The sequence below is a fragment of the Dama dama genome, chromosome 24 (genome assembly GCF_033118175.1).
Source record: "Dama dama isolate Ldn47 chromosome 24, ASM3311817v1, whole genome shotgun sequence".
NCBI lineage: Eukaryota > Metazoa > Chordata > Mammalia > Artiodactyla > Cervidae > Dama > Dama dama.
Genome location: NC_083704.1, coordinates 5,583,182 through 5,595,721, shown reverse-complemented (window position 1 = coordinate 5,595,721; position 12,540 = coordinate 5,583,182). Strand labels below are relative to the sequence as shown.

At 35.2% G+C, this 12,540-nt stretch overlaps 1 protein-coding gene and 1 pseudogene across 1 annotated transcript; one reads left to right on the top strand and one right to left on the bottom strand.

The window, feature by feature from the left end:
- The first annotated feature begins 2,456 nt into the window (after window positions 1–2,456).
- LOC133046211 (olfactory receptor 5M5-like) lies at window positions 2,457–5,584 on the top strand (annotated as a pseudogene).
- Window positions 5,585–10,222: 4,638 nt separating this feature from the next.
- On the bottom strand, window positions 10,223–11,158 carry LOC133046210 (olfactory receptor 5M10-like). Its single transcript, XM_061129132.1, has one exon. It carries the CDS (start codon window positions 11,156–11,158, stop codon window positions 10,223–10,225), a length of 936 nt encoding a protein of 311 aa, XP_060985115.1.
- Between the last annotated feature and the right edge of the window lie 1,382 nt (window positions 11,159–12,540).

Here is a 12,540-nt window from a genome sequence, read left to right as displayed (position 1 = left end):
TTATAAAAAAATGAATTTAATAAAGCAATAGAGTTGTCTTTTAAAAAATGTGACCATTCTATGTCCTTCTGGACTTGTAAAGTTTACTGTAGTGATTAAAGATAACTCATTTTTTTCAATCAGCTCTTACCTGTTTCCAAGGATTCAACCAACAAGTTTTAGCTGTTAATTATTGAGATTTAAAACATGTACAACTATCACTAGATTGTGTTATTAAAATCACCTCTTATTTGTGCTCCCTCTAGAGAATTTTGTAGTAACTCAGTCTCCATTGGCAACATCTGGGAGGCAAGAAATATACATATCATGGAAAATCAGCTTTGTATATTGGCAAGATTACCTCGCCAGTTCATCATTTCTACAACTAATGGATACTGTTTCCTTGACCATGATTCAGGCATTCACCCAAATTCTGGGGATATAGCACAAATAAAGTCCATTCCCTCCTGTGACTAGTATTCCAAGGGTGGAAGGGGTTGTAAAAAATAATACTTTTAGAAGTGATAAATGATATAAGAAAAATAGATCATGATGCTTGATTAGAGAGCTATTTGGTATTGACTAATTTAGAGAAGAGGCCTAGGTAAGCTTTCCAGAGTAGGTGTCATGAGAAGAGAGATCTAAATGAAGTGATGAAGTGAATCATTTAACGATCTGAGAGAAGAACATTCTAGGCAGCTAGAACAGTATGTGCAAAGGCCCTCAGGTAGTAACATATTAGTCGAGTTTAAGGCACAACAAGACAGTCAATGTGGCAGGAAAAAAGGGCCGAAGAGAAATTGATAGAAGAATTTGGAGAAATGTATGAGAAGACATCACACAACCCCTTGCAGACCCTGATAAGAAGTTAAATTTTAAGCCCAAGTGTGATGGAAAGTGTAGTGCCATTTTACCAGGTCACCAACATGATGTGATTTGTGTTTATAAAAGATCAGTGGCAGTCTTATATTCCTGGATATGTTCCAGTGTCTTCTCATTTATACTCTATGGAAACTTGAATAGAATTTGTATACCACTGTTATGTTAAAATTGTACAAATCTTAATTACATTGAATTGGTTCACAGTGCATTTCAGTCTAATATATCCTTCTACTTCTTTGTATATTCATTCAATTAATTTTTGAGAGTTTGATATTAAAACATCAGCTAAATATCTTAATTTACCTATTTAAAAATTCCAATATATAGTGGAAATATATATAACTTTGATATGTATTTTCCAAGGATCCTGCAAGTGTGTTAGCATCTTTTCATAATTTAAAAATTAAAAGAAAAAGTAAATATGCAAAAAAAAATATAATTGGCTTGTGTTGGAGGATAGAAGATTTCAAATGTGGAAGAAGGAAAATCATTATAGTAGCTTAGACATTAGAGTAGCTTAGATTTGACTGGTAGCAGAGAAAATGCTGACAAGCTGCTGTAATATTCAATAAGTAATGTGTTAAAGGTAGAGCAGACAAGACTTTCAGATAGTTGAGATATAAGGTATGAAGTCAAAGGTATGAAATTAATTGAAATGTGAATCTGAAATACACACACACACACACACACACATATATGTAATATAAAATAAACTGAGATGTGTGAATTAATAAGAAATTAGTGAGGGGCTTCCCTGGCAGTCCAGGGGTGAAAACTTCTTTCCAGTGCAAGGACACCAGTCCAACCCCTGGTTAGGGAGCCAAGATCCCATGCCTTGTGGCCAGAAAACCAAAGCATAGAACAGAAACAGTATTGCAGCAAACAATGAAGATGCTAAACACAGTGTACATCAAGATAAAGAGTGAGAGATCAGTGAGATCATAGTGCGGACCAGACAAAGAAATAATCCTGGACTATCTACTGTTGATTTTAAACAAAGGAAATGGGAGGGACAGAATATCAAGGAACCAGGAGAGGTTTATTGCTGCTGGGAAGTAAGTAAGAAATAAGGAAGAAACTGAATCTGAATAAATGTACACAGGCTCTCAAGAAGAGTATACTACTCTGATTATGGAATGTTCACCTTTACTGACAAAAATAGAACCAATGTACAGAAAACCAACCATTTTCTCCATTCCCTGATCCAGCATTATGTCATGATCAAACAAAAGCAGTAGTTTGTTTGAGCATCAGTGCTTCCTAGTCCATAGCCTAATGAGGGACACCAAAGAGTTAAGTCAGATTCTATACATTTTAGTAGAGATAAGTGGAGATTGCGGAGCAGCCTGCATTGATGCTGCATGGACTTCAAAACTTGCTCATGAAATAGAGTATCCAGTTTACTCAGCACCACCAACCATCTGAGGCATCTAGTGGAATTCTTCCACCTCTCAGGGTAGTAACAACTTAGTTAGATCTCTCTTTTGAAAACCAGTTTGTCTTAGTGCTGATTTATTTTGTCTATTTTTGAATTTCATACAACCTATTTCTTTTTATATCTGAAAACATTTCATCTCTTATTAGAGAATATGAAAATGGATACATTTCCCTCACACAATGGCACAGAGGAGACTGAGTTTATTCTGCTGGGACTTACCAGTCAACAAGAGCTGCAGCCCATCCTTTTTATGGTGTTTCTCCTGATTTATCTCATCACCTTGACTGGGAACATTGGGATGATTTTATTAATCAGATTCACTCCCCGGTGCAAACCCCCATGTACTTTTTCCTCACCCATTTAGCATGTGCAGACATATTTCACTCTACAAATGTCTCTCCTCAGATGCTCGTAAACTTCTTATCAGAGAAAAAAAACCATTTCCTAGGTGGGGTGCCTAGCACAATGTTTTGTTTTTGTGACTGCTTCTTACTGAGTATTATATGCTTGGCGTTATGGCCTATGACAAGTACATGGCAATCTGCAACCCCCTGCATTACAGCGGAAGGATGTCCAGGTCACTGTGCATCTGCCTGGTCACTTTCCCGTCCCTCTGGGGGTCTATGGTGGGCACAATGCAGGTAATATTGACTTCCCACTTGTCCTTTTGTGGATCCAACACCATCAACCATTTCTACTGTGCTGACCCGCCCCTCTTAATGTTGACATGTTCTGACACTTACATAAAGCAAACTGCCTTGTTTGTGTGCACAGGGATTAACCTCACAGTTCCTTACTCATTATCCTCATCTCCTGCATTTTCATTTTTGTCACCATTATGAGGATCCATTCCAGTGAAGGGCAGGGCAAAGCCTTCTCCACCTGTGGCTCCCACTTGACAGCTGTCGCTATGTTCTACGGGTCCCTGACTTGCATGTATCTGAGACCCGCAAACAAGCAATCTGTGGAACAAGGGAAAATTGTGTCAGTGATTTGCATTTTTGTGAATTCCATGCTGAATCCATTTATCTATAGCCTCGGGAACAATGATGTAAAACAGGCTTTAAGAAGAATATTTATGAGAAACGTTGGTACAATGAAGAAGAGTTCTCTTTTGACAGTTTCCCAGCTTAAAAAAGAAAGAAAGAAAGAAAGAAAAAAGTGTCTCAAAAGCAACCCCAGAATATACCATCTTGCCTGGAGAATCCATTCCACTCCAGTATTCTTGCCTGGAGAATCCATGGACAGAGGAGCCTGGAAGGCTACAGTCCATGGAGTCGCAAAGAATCAGACCTGACTCAGCACACATGCACACTCACATACATATTTGCAGAGCTTGGGATCGAGTCTAATGGAAACAAAGAATGGAAGTATAGTTTGGAAGAAAATGCAACAACAGATGTCAGTTTCTTATGATTAAGCAGGTTTAAGCTTTTAGTCTCACTCAAGGACTCATTTTCACTTGCTTGGCATATATTTCTTCCTTTTTCTTCCTAAGTCTTCAATATTGAGCATCACTGAGGTACTCTTAGCAGCAAAGCAATGTGCATTACAGTATATTTCCTCAATAAGAAGCTAATTTACTTCCCTGTGATATATGACATATTCCCTTAATGAAAGCTGATTATCCTCTCAAAAATCTCATTTTGCTAATCTTCAATGTGTGTTCTGAATAAACCTTTGATGAATGCCTGTCTATATCATTTGAATGTAAAACATATATGTTTTATCATTGTTGTTCACTCAATCATGTCAACTCTTTGTGACCCCATGGACTACAGAACACCAGACTTCCCTGTCCTTCACTATCTCCCAGTTATTATTTGAAACAAAGCCCTGATATTGTAATTTTAATAATCCAATAATTTATTTCATTAGCTTCCTTTAATCAAAGCAGACACCCTTATGAATGGAAGCTACACTTTCCTGACTTGGAGTTTTCATTTCTTATATAAGAGATTTTTATCACTTTTTCCTACAATGTTAAAAATTATTGTGCCATAATTTTACATATTACCTTTCAGTTCTTGTCTATCCACAAACAATTTTAAAATAACAACTATTCTAATATGCATGGAAACTTGGTTTTAGTGTTTTGAAACCAAGTTGTATTTTCCAGACTGCTTGATAATCTTTGGAATTGATCTTTATTTAAAAGCATAATGTAAATTAACATTGATATGGCACACATATTTCACCACTTCCTTTTAATATTTAACAAGTTTTTGTTTTTTCTAACTTTAGGAAAATATGCATATAAGTTATGGCTTCTAGTGTAACTATTACATTATGGTAGACTTCCACCATTTGATTCTTAGTTACCTTTATATTTTTATTTTCTTTCTGGATTTAGTCATGTATGACATCAACCCCAGCAAATGAGTACCATAATTTTCTCACACCCTTAATAACACTGGGAATATCATTTTATTGTGTGAAGATAGTAGACACAAATGCAACAAAGAAAACATCCATGTATCAAAAACAACTTATTGGAATTCAACTTTTATTTATTTTGCTATTTCTCAATTTTATAGTATAGTATCATAGCTACTGTGATATTTAATCTCAAGAAGAAAAAATCCTTTACTTGGATGAATTTTCTCTTGAGAAGTAAAATAAAAAAAAAAAAGGTTCCAGATTAAAAAATAATAGAAATATTGATAATTGTCTTTGTCACTCACTCTTAACAAACAAATAAAGATGGCTTGTTTACCCTTGAACATCTCAACCTATTCACAAGCACCATATTTTTAAAAGTACAGTAGGGACAAACAGTAGGAGCTTGAATTACAAGGACCTTGGATCACCAACCAGTTGAATACTTTTAGAGAACAGATTTTGAACCCCTGCTTTTTTCTCTTTTCATATTCCAATATTACTTTTAATAAATAAAGATCCTTTAATTTTATATTTTGGGTTGGATGAGTTTGGAAATATTCATTTTCCATTTTCTTGCTCATTTAAATACAATAATTGATTATCATGGAAAATTGGTACACAGAAAGAACTAATTTTAATTTTCCTTAAGCCTAGTATTTTACAAAGTCATCATCATGTACATATCAATGTGACCTCATCCTTCATAAAGTAACATAAAATACTTTGACCTTTTCTTAATTGGAAACTCCTTTAATGTCTGTGTAACATTCTAATGCGAAATCTGTCATGCGATAGTCAAATTCCTCTTTACGATCACAACCAGCGCACCCTTCCGGGTGTTCTAGTTACGTTGGTACAGCCTCTGGTCTGTCTGGTGTCTGCCTGCGCCTAACCCAGTACTGAATGCAGGTAGTCCTCATTTTGCCCAGTGCCAAGGTCGCTGAAATCCACACGAAGTGAGGACACATTTCCAGGTTCTATGGTTTCAGTTAGGTGAGATCATGCAATACGAGGGCTGTCTGTTTTAATATATCACTTTTTTCCTTTCTCTCAAATATGAAACAAATATTATAATGAAAATCTTCACTTAGTTTTCTCATTATGCTTCTGCACATGCTTAAAATTGGACTTACTGAAAGTGTACATTTTTAAGACTCTTGAAACATGTTAAATAAATTTCTAGAAAAAATGTGTATTATTATTTTTCTTGACATAATCAGTGTATAAAAGCGCTGGTCTTTTTAAACTCTCTTAAATACAGATACACAAAGCAGTATCTTAATTCATATTTTTATTAACAATAATTTTATTCACTAATTTTAACATTTGTTAATTTTTATCAATTCAATATGCAGAGCCTTCAGTATGTCATTGTTCATATGATTTCTATGAAATTAATAACATCATATTTTTGTACTATTTTCACTTTTTCTTATTTGCAATAAAATCTTTTGTCAACTTGGGTGGTGCTCAGTTTTAAATTATTTTATGATAAAATCCAAGAGACTCACAGACTTAGAGAACAAACCAATGGTTGCCAAGGGGGAAGGCTGGGGCAGAGAGAGAGACTGGGAGTTTGGGAATGACATGTGCACATTGTTATGTTTAAAATAGGAAAACAACAAGGATCCTGTGTGTTAGCCCAGAGAACTCTGACACATGTACATATATAACTGGAAAAAATATTATATAGCTAAAAGCATCTGATTTATATTCTTCTGGGATAAATTTGAACGTGAAAAATATTGAAGATGAATTTTCTCTGTGCCTGCATCCTCAGTGGCTTCAGTCATGTCTGACTGTTTGCATGACCCTGTGGACTGTAGCCACCAGGCTCCTCTGTCCGTGGAATTCTCTAGCCATGAATTCTGGAGTGAGTTGCCATTTTCTCCTCCAGGGGATTTTCCCCACTCAGAAGTCTCTTGTGGTCCCCACATTGCAGGTGGGTTCTTTACCACTGAGCTACAAGGGAAACCCAGATTTTCTCTATAAGAAATTAAAACACCAATCTATAGCAAGTTTAGGAATTTTGCTTAAAATGCAAAATATACAATATAATATATTGGCTTAATCAACATATTGGTTAAAGAAGAAATAACAGTGAATGTATTTAGTGTACAATGAAGATAACATCACAAATTAGTGAGAGATAAAAGCTTGATAAATTGTAGGAAGAAATAGATAAAAATGTGAGAGAAAAGTTATATGCAATATTACAACGTACAATAAAATTGTATCTAGAATGAAAGTGGAAGTGAGAGTGTTACTTGCTTAGTTGTGTCCCACTCTTTGCGACCCCATGGACTGCTGCCCACCAGGCTCCCTGCCCATGGAATTCTCCAGGCCAGAATACTGGAGATGGTTGCCATTTCCTTTTCCAGAGGGTCTTCTCAACCCAGGATCAAATCTGGATCTCCTGAATTGCAGGCAGATTATGTACCATCTGAGCCACCAAGGAAGCCATATATAGAATAATTTGAGATATCTCTATAAAATATGGCAATGAAAAATAAAGAACATAATATAATAACTTGTTTTACTACAGAAATTGTGTATAGTGGAGAAAAGTCATAGAACTAAAAGCAGAAAAAAAAGCTATATACATATATATATATATTCTCAGGGGAGGAATCATCAGAAATAAGATTGATAGCAAAATCAATCAACATAATGTATATCATTTATTTGTTAAACATTTCTTCTTTTGTTTTAATTAAAACATATTCCTTCCCTAAGAACTTCAGTTGAGAAAACAAGGAAATAAATCATTTTAACTGATATTTTCTAATATTTTTAAGGTACATTTATATGATTACTCTCAAATATTAATTAATAGTCATAAGTATAAATGTTCAATGCTTTCTGGAGAAAAATTTACCTGTATAAAAACTTAGGCAGGTCTTTTAAAAAATTCAAAATCTTTAATTCAAAAAGTATACATTTTGAATATCCTCAAGAAACAGAGGGATATGTACATACAAATGTGAGTCAATTATCAATATAAAAAAATGGGATATATTGATATAATGAAATAATGGTTTGCAATATAAACTAAATGAAAATATACATATGCCAAATGCTCAGAGCAATTTTCTTTAACAGGAGATTACAAGTAAATTGTGCTTTCATTCCAAAATTGAAATTTAATTTTATCTAGAATATTTCAGGGATTCCCTGATAGCTCAGTTGGTAAAGAATCTGTCAAGATTTCAGTATTTTTCAATTTATGTATCTTTAAATGAATTGCAATATTTTTGTAATTAAGTTCAATTCTTTAATTCTGTGTATTATACCACATTAAAAACAATGTTCACTAAAAATACATAGTCCGTAGAAAATTACAAGCACAATACTATCAAGTAAAAATTAATCTTCAAACTTATACATGTAAAATGCTTCCAATTTTGTCATATTAATTGTAAGAATAACTAAATGTTTTAACTTATTGAGAAAATAGAACAACTAAATACAGAAGCTATCCTTTGATTTGGGACATACTACTGATGAATGTTACTCCTTCACTTCTGTTTTTTTATTTATTTATAAATAATATTTTTGATAGAATTAGCCTCAATCAACTGAGACTTAAGAATGAAGTCCTGGTTTCTAAAACTTCAGGTTATTTGGATGATTTTCTGGAAAATGATTTGAACACATTACAGTAAATATAGCAGTTCCTTTCATATGACCACTTATTATTGTGGTCTTAGTTAAAATTGGAATGCACAATATTGGAATACTTATGTATGTACAGAATGTGAGAGTTGGACTATATAGAAAGCTGAGTGCAGAAGAATCGATGCTTTTGAACTGTGGCGTTGGGGAAGACTCTTGAGAGTCCCTTGGACTACAAGGAGATACAACCAGTCTATCTTAAAGGAGATCAGTCCTGGGTGTTCATTGGAGGGACTGAAGCTGAAACTGAAACTCCAGTGCTTTGGCCACCTAATGTGAAGAACTGCCTCATTTGAAAAGACCCTGATGCTGGAAAAGATTGAAGGAAGGAGGAGAAGGGGACGACAGAGGATGAGATGGTTGGATGGCATCACTGACTCAGTGGACATGAGTTTGAGTGAACTCCAGGAGTTGGTGATGGACAGGGAGGCCTGGCATGCTGCGGTCCATGGGGTTACAAAGAGTCGGACATGACTGAGCAACTGAACTGAACTGAACTGAAGCATTCAAGGCCATTTAAAATTCAATATATGTTTCAATATAGAACAATATAGCTCACTAATTAATGCAAGGATCAGTGTGGATGAATTATGTATCTTTTTATATAACTTTCTTTGCTACTAATTTTCTCAAAAGACAGCTTCCCGTGTATCTCAACTGGAAAAGAATCTGACTGCAATGCAGGAGACCACAGTTCCATTCCTGGGTTGGGAAGATCCACTGGGGAAGGGATATACTATCCACTCCAGTATTCTTAGGATTCCCTGGTGGCCCAGCTGGTAAAGAATCAGCCTGCACTGCGGGAGGTCTGGTTTGGATCCCTGGGTTGGGAAGATCTCCAGGAGAAGGGAAAGGCTACCCACTCCAGTATTCTGGCCAGGAGAATTTCATGGACTGTATAATCCATGGGGTCCCAAAGAGTTGGACACGACTAAGGGACTTTCACTTCTTAAAAGATATTTTGGAAACTATTGGAACATACTTGCCTAGAAAATAATGAGCAACCACTTTTGAATTTTTTTTTAATTGTTAGAAAATTGCTTTACAGTGTTGAGCTGATTTCTGCCATAGTTATGAACCAAATAAAACATCACTGTTCACTTTCTGAAAGATATCTACACACCTCTTCATTTGTATATTGTTTTAGGGCATTCTTGTGTCTACAGAAGCCAATTGCTAGGCTATGTTTACTCAATAAATTTATTATAATTTAGAGCAAAAACATGAAAAAAATATATCTAGACTGCCATTATACTATAATAATGACTGAATTGGATCCCTATTCCTGGAAGCTCATAAGCAGGTGTTGAGACTTCATTTTCAAAATTGCAAACCACAACCAATATTTATAATTGGGTAAAAAGTTTCTCAGGATATCTATAATATTGGTTGGGGTGAAATTTATAAAAATTTTAAAGCTATGGGTGATCCATGTACTTCAAATTTCCCTGAAGTGATTCCAGTGACTAGTGAGGCACTGGAGTGATTGCTCTATATCACACATTGAAGAAGAAACTTTTTTATAAAATTTTAAAAGAAGCTAAAAAGCAATCATCCTATTTTGAGCCTCACTATGGCTCTGTAGACCATTTAATTCAAAGAAGATGGATTGGCAATGTTCACATCAGAGTGAATTAATATTAATATATTACTTATCCCCAAGTGAATAAATTTAGTAAAATATTAAATGAGCTTATTGAAAACATTTGTCTTTAAAGTATAAATTTTGAGGAGAAATTATGCAATATCAGTGAGAACTCATGAAGATAAACTAATCATGACGATAGACTAATAGGTTTTTCCTTTGAAGGAACCTCTGTGTTATTACAGACACCTTAAATATGAATAAGCACCTAAACTGTAATTCTATGAAAAAAAAGTTACCTTAATCATATGCCTCATGGCATGGATCACATGCTTGTTCCTTACACTGTAGATCAATGGGTTCAACATTGGGCTCAAAAATGTATAAAAGACTGCAATTATTTTGGACTCCTCTACAGAGTTCTTAGATGGAGGCCTTAAGTACATGCAGAAGAGGGTTCCATAAAATAGAGTGACTGTTGTCAGGTGGGAACCACAAGTAGAAAAGGCTTTGTACCTGCCTTTTGCAGAATGCATCCTCAAGACGGCTGCAATGATGAAGATGTAGGACAGAAGAATGATGAAGAGAGAGCTTGAGAGAGTGAAACCAGCAACCACAAACATCGACATCTTTTTGACATAGGTGTCAGAGCAGGCCAACATTATCAGAGGAGGATCAGCACAGTAGAAATGGTTGATCTCAAGGGAGTCACAGAAGGACAAATGAAAGGTCAGCAGGGCCTGAGAGAGGCCATTGAGGAGACCACAAGTATAAGGGACTGTGACTAGAAAGATGCAAACATCCTTGGACATCCTGGTGCTGTAATGTAGAGGGCTGCAGATGGCTGCATAGCGATCCAAGGCCATTGAAGCAAGGAGATAAAGTTCAGTGATCACCAGGGCAATGAAGAGAAGACACTGTGTGAAGCATCCAGCATAGGAGATGGTCTTCTGGTCTGAGAGGAAATTGTGCAGCATATTTGGAGTAATATTGGAGGAATAGCAAAGGTCTACAAAGGAGAGGTGGCTGAGAAAGAAATACATGGGAGTCTGGAGGTGGGGATTGGCCCTGATGAGCACGACCATGCTCAGATTTCCCACCAGTGTGATTAGGTAGATCACCAGGAACACCCCAAACAGGGCCTTCTGTAGTGCCGGGTCATCTGTGAGTCCCAGGAGAATGAATTCAGTCACTATTGTGTGATTTGGGGAAAACATATTCTTATTCCTTGAGAATTGAAAGTGACAAAGAAAGTGAAGAATTCTGTGTGATACAGGCTCTGCATTCATTCCATACCTTTAACATTTACTCATTGATCAATTCATCTACAAAGAAATTTCTATTTGGTTTTTCAACAAATTCATCAGGATTTCTGCACAAATATTTAATCCTATATCTCAGTACTATTCTGGCTTTTCTCACTATATCTCAAGCTCTCCCTTGTTTGTATATATACATATATCATTAATCAAATACTGGTATATAATATTATATATTACATACCACAATTTTATATCAATTATTTATTAATATATTAATTATATATGTTATAATATTTAATATTGTATATTGATTATTATAATTTATATATGATTATATATTAAATTTTATATACAATATATTAATTATAACATTAATTATTCTATGTTGATTATTAACAATATATATTAATAAATGCTATGATCTAATAATATTGCATATTATATATATGCATACATTTATATCTTTTAAGGGGACTATACTTTGATTTTTTTTTCAAACTTTGTGGGAACAAAAAGCCAAAGATATGAAAATCAGGTATGAAAAGCAACAAGGCATCATCAACATCTTTCAAATAAACAAATGAAGAAAACTGTATTTCAAGAGCCCCATCAGTTCTTACAGCCTATTGTTTCAGATCCCTCCAAGCAGCATTGGACTATAAAGTGAGAACTGTGCTATGAAGAAAGCTGAGTGCCAAAGAATTAATGCTTTTGAACTGTGGTGTTGGAGAAGACTCTTGAGAGTCCCTTGGACTGCGAGGAGATCAAACCAGTCAATCCTAAAGGAAATCAGTCCTGAATATTCATTAGAAGGACTGATTCTGAAGCTGAAACTCTAATGCTTTGTCCACCTGATGCAAAGAACTGACTCATTGGAAAAGCCCCTAATGCTGGGATAGATTGAAGGCAGGAGGAGAAGGGGATGACAGAGGATGAGATGGTTGGATGGCATCACCAACCTGATGGACATGGGTTTGAGCAAGATTCCAGAGTTGGTGATGAACAGGCAAATCTGGCGTGCTGCAGTCCACGGGATCACAAAAAGTTGGGCATGACTGAGCGACTAAACTGCATTGAACTGATTGTTTCAGAAATAGAATATAAATGTTCAGTACTGCATTTTCAACTGAAACCCATAGTTGTATGACTTTATTTCATTCAAAGGACATTAAATTAGTGAAATTTATCTCGATACGATTAAGAATAAACAGAATGAAGAATTCATACATGCACTCGTTTATTCTTTTACACTGTAAGTGTTGATTTTTTCCCCTGTTCTAGGTTCTAGTGCTACAACAATGAAACAAATCTCCAGCCTCACGAAGTATATATTGTAG

Excerpts from the sequence above, each read along its gene's own strand:
- LOC133046210 (XM_061129132.1), bottom strand. The coding sequence starts at position 11,158 with ATGTTTTCCCCAAATCACACAATAGTGACTGAATTCATTCTCCTGGGA.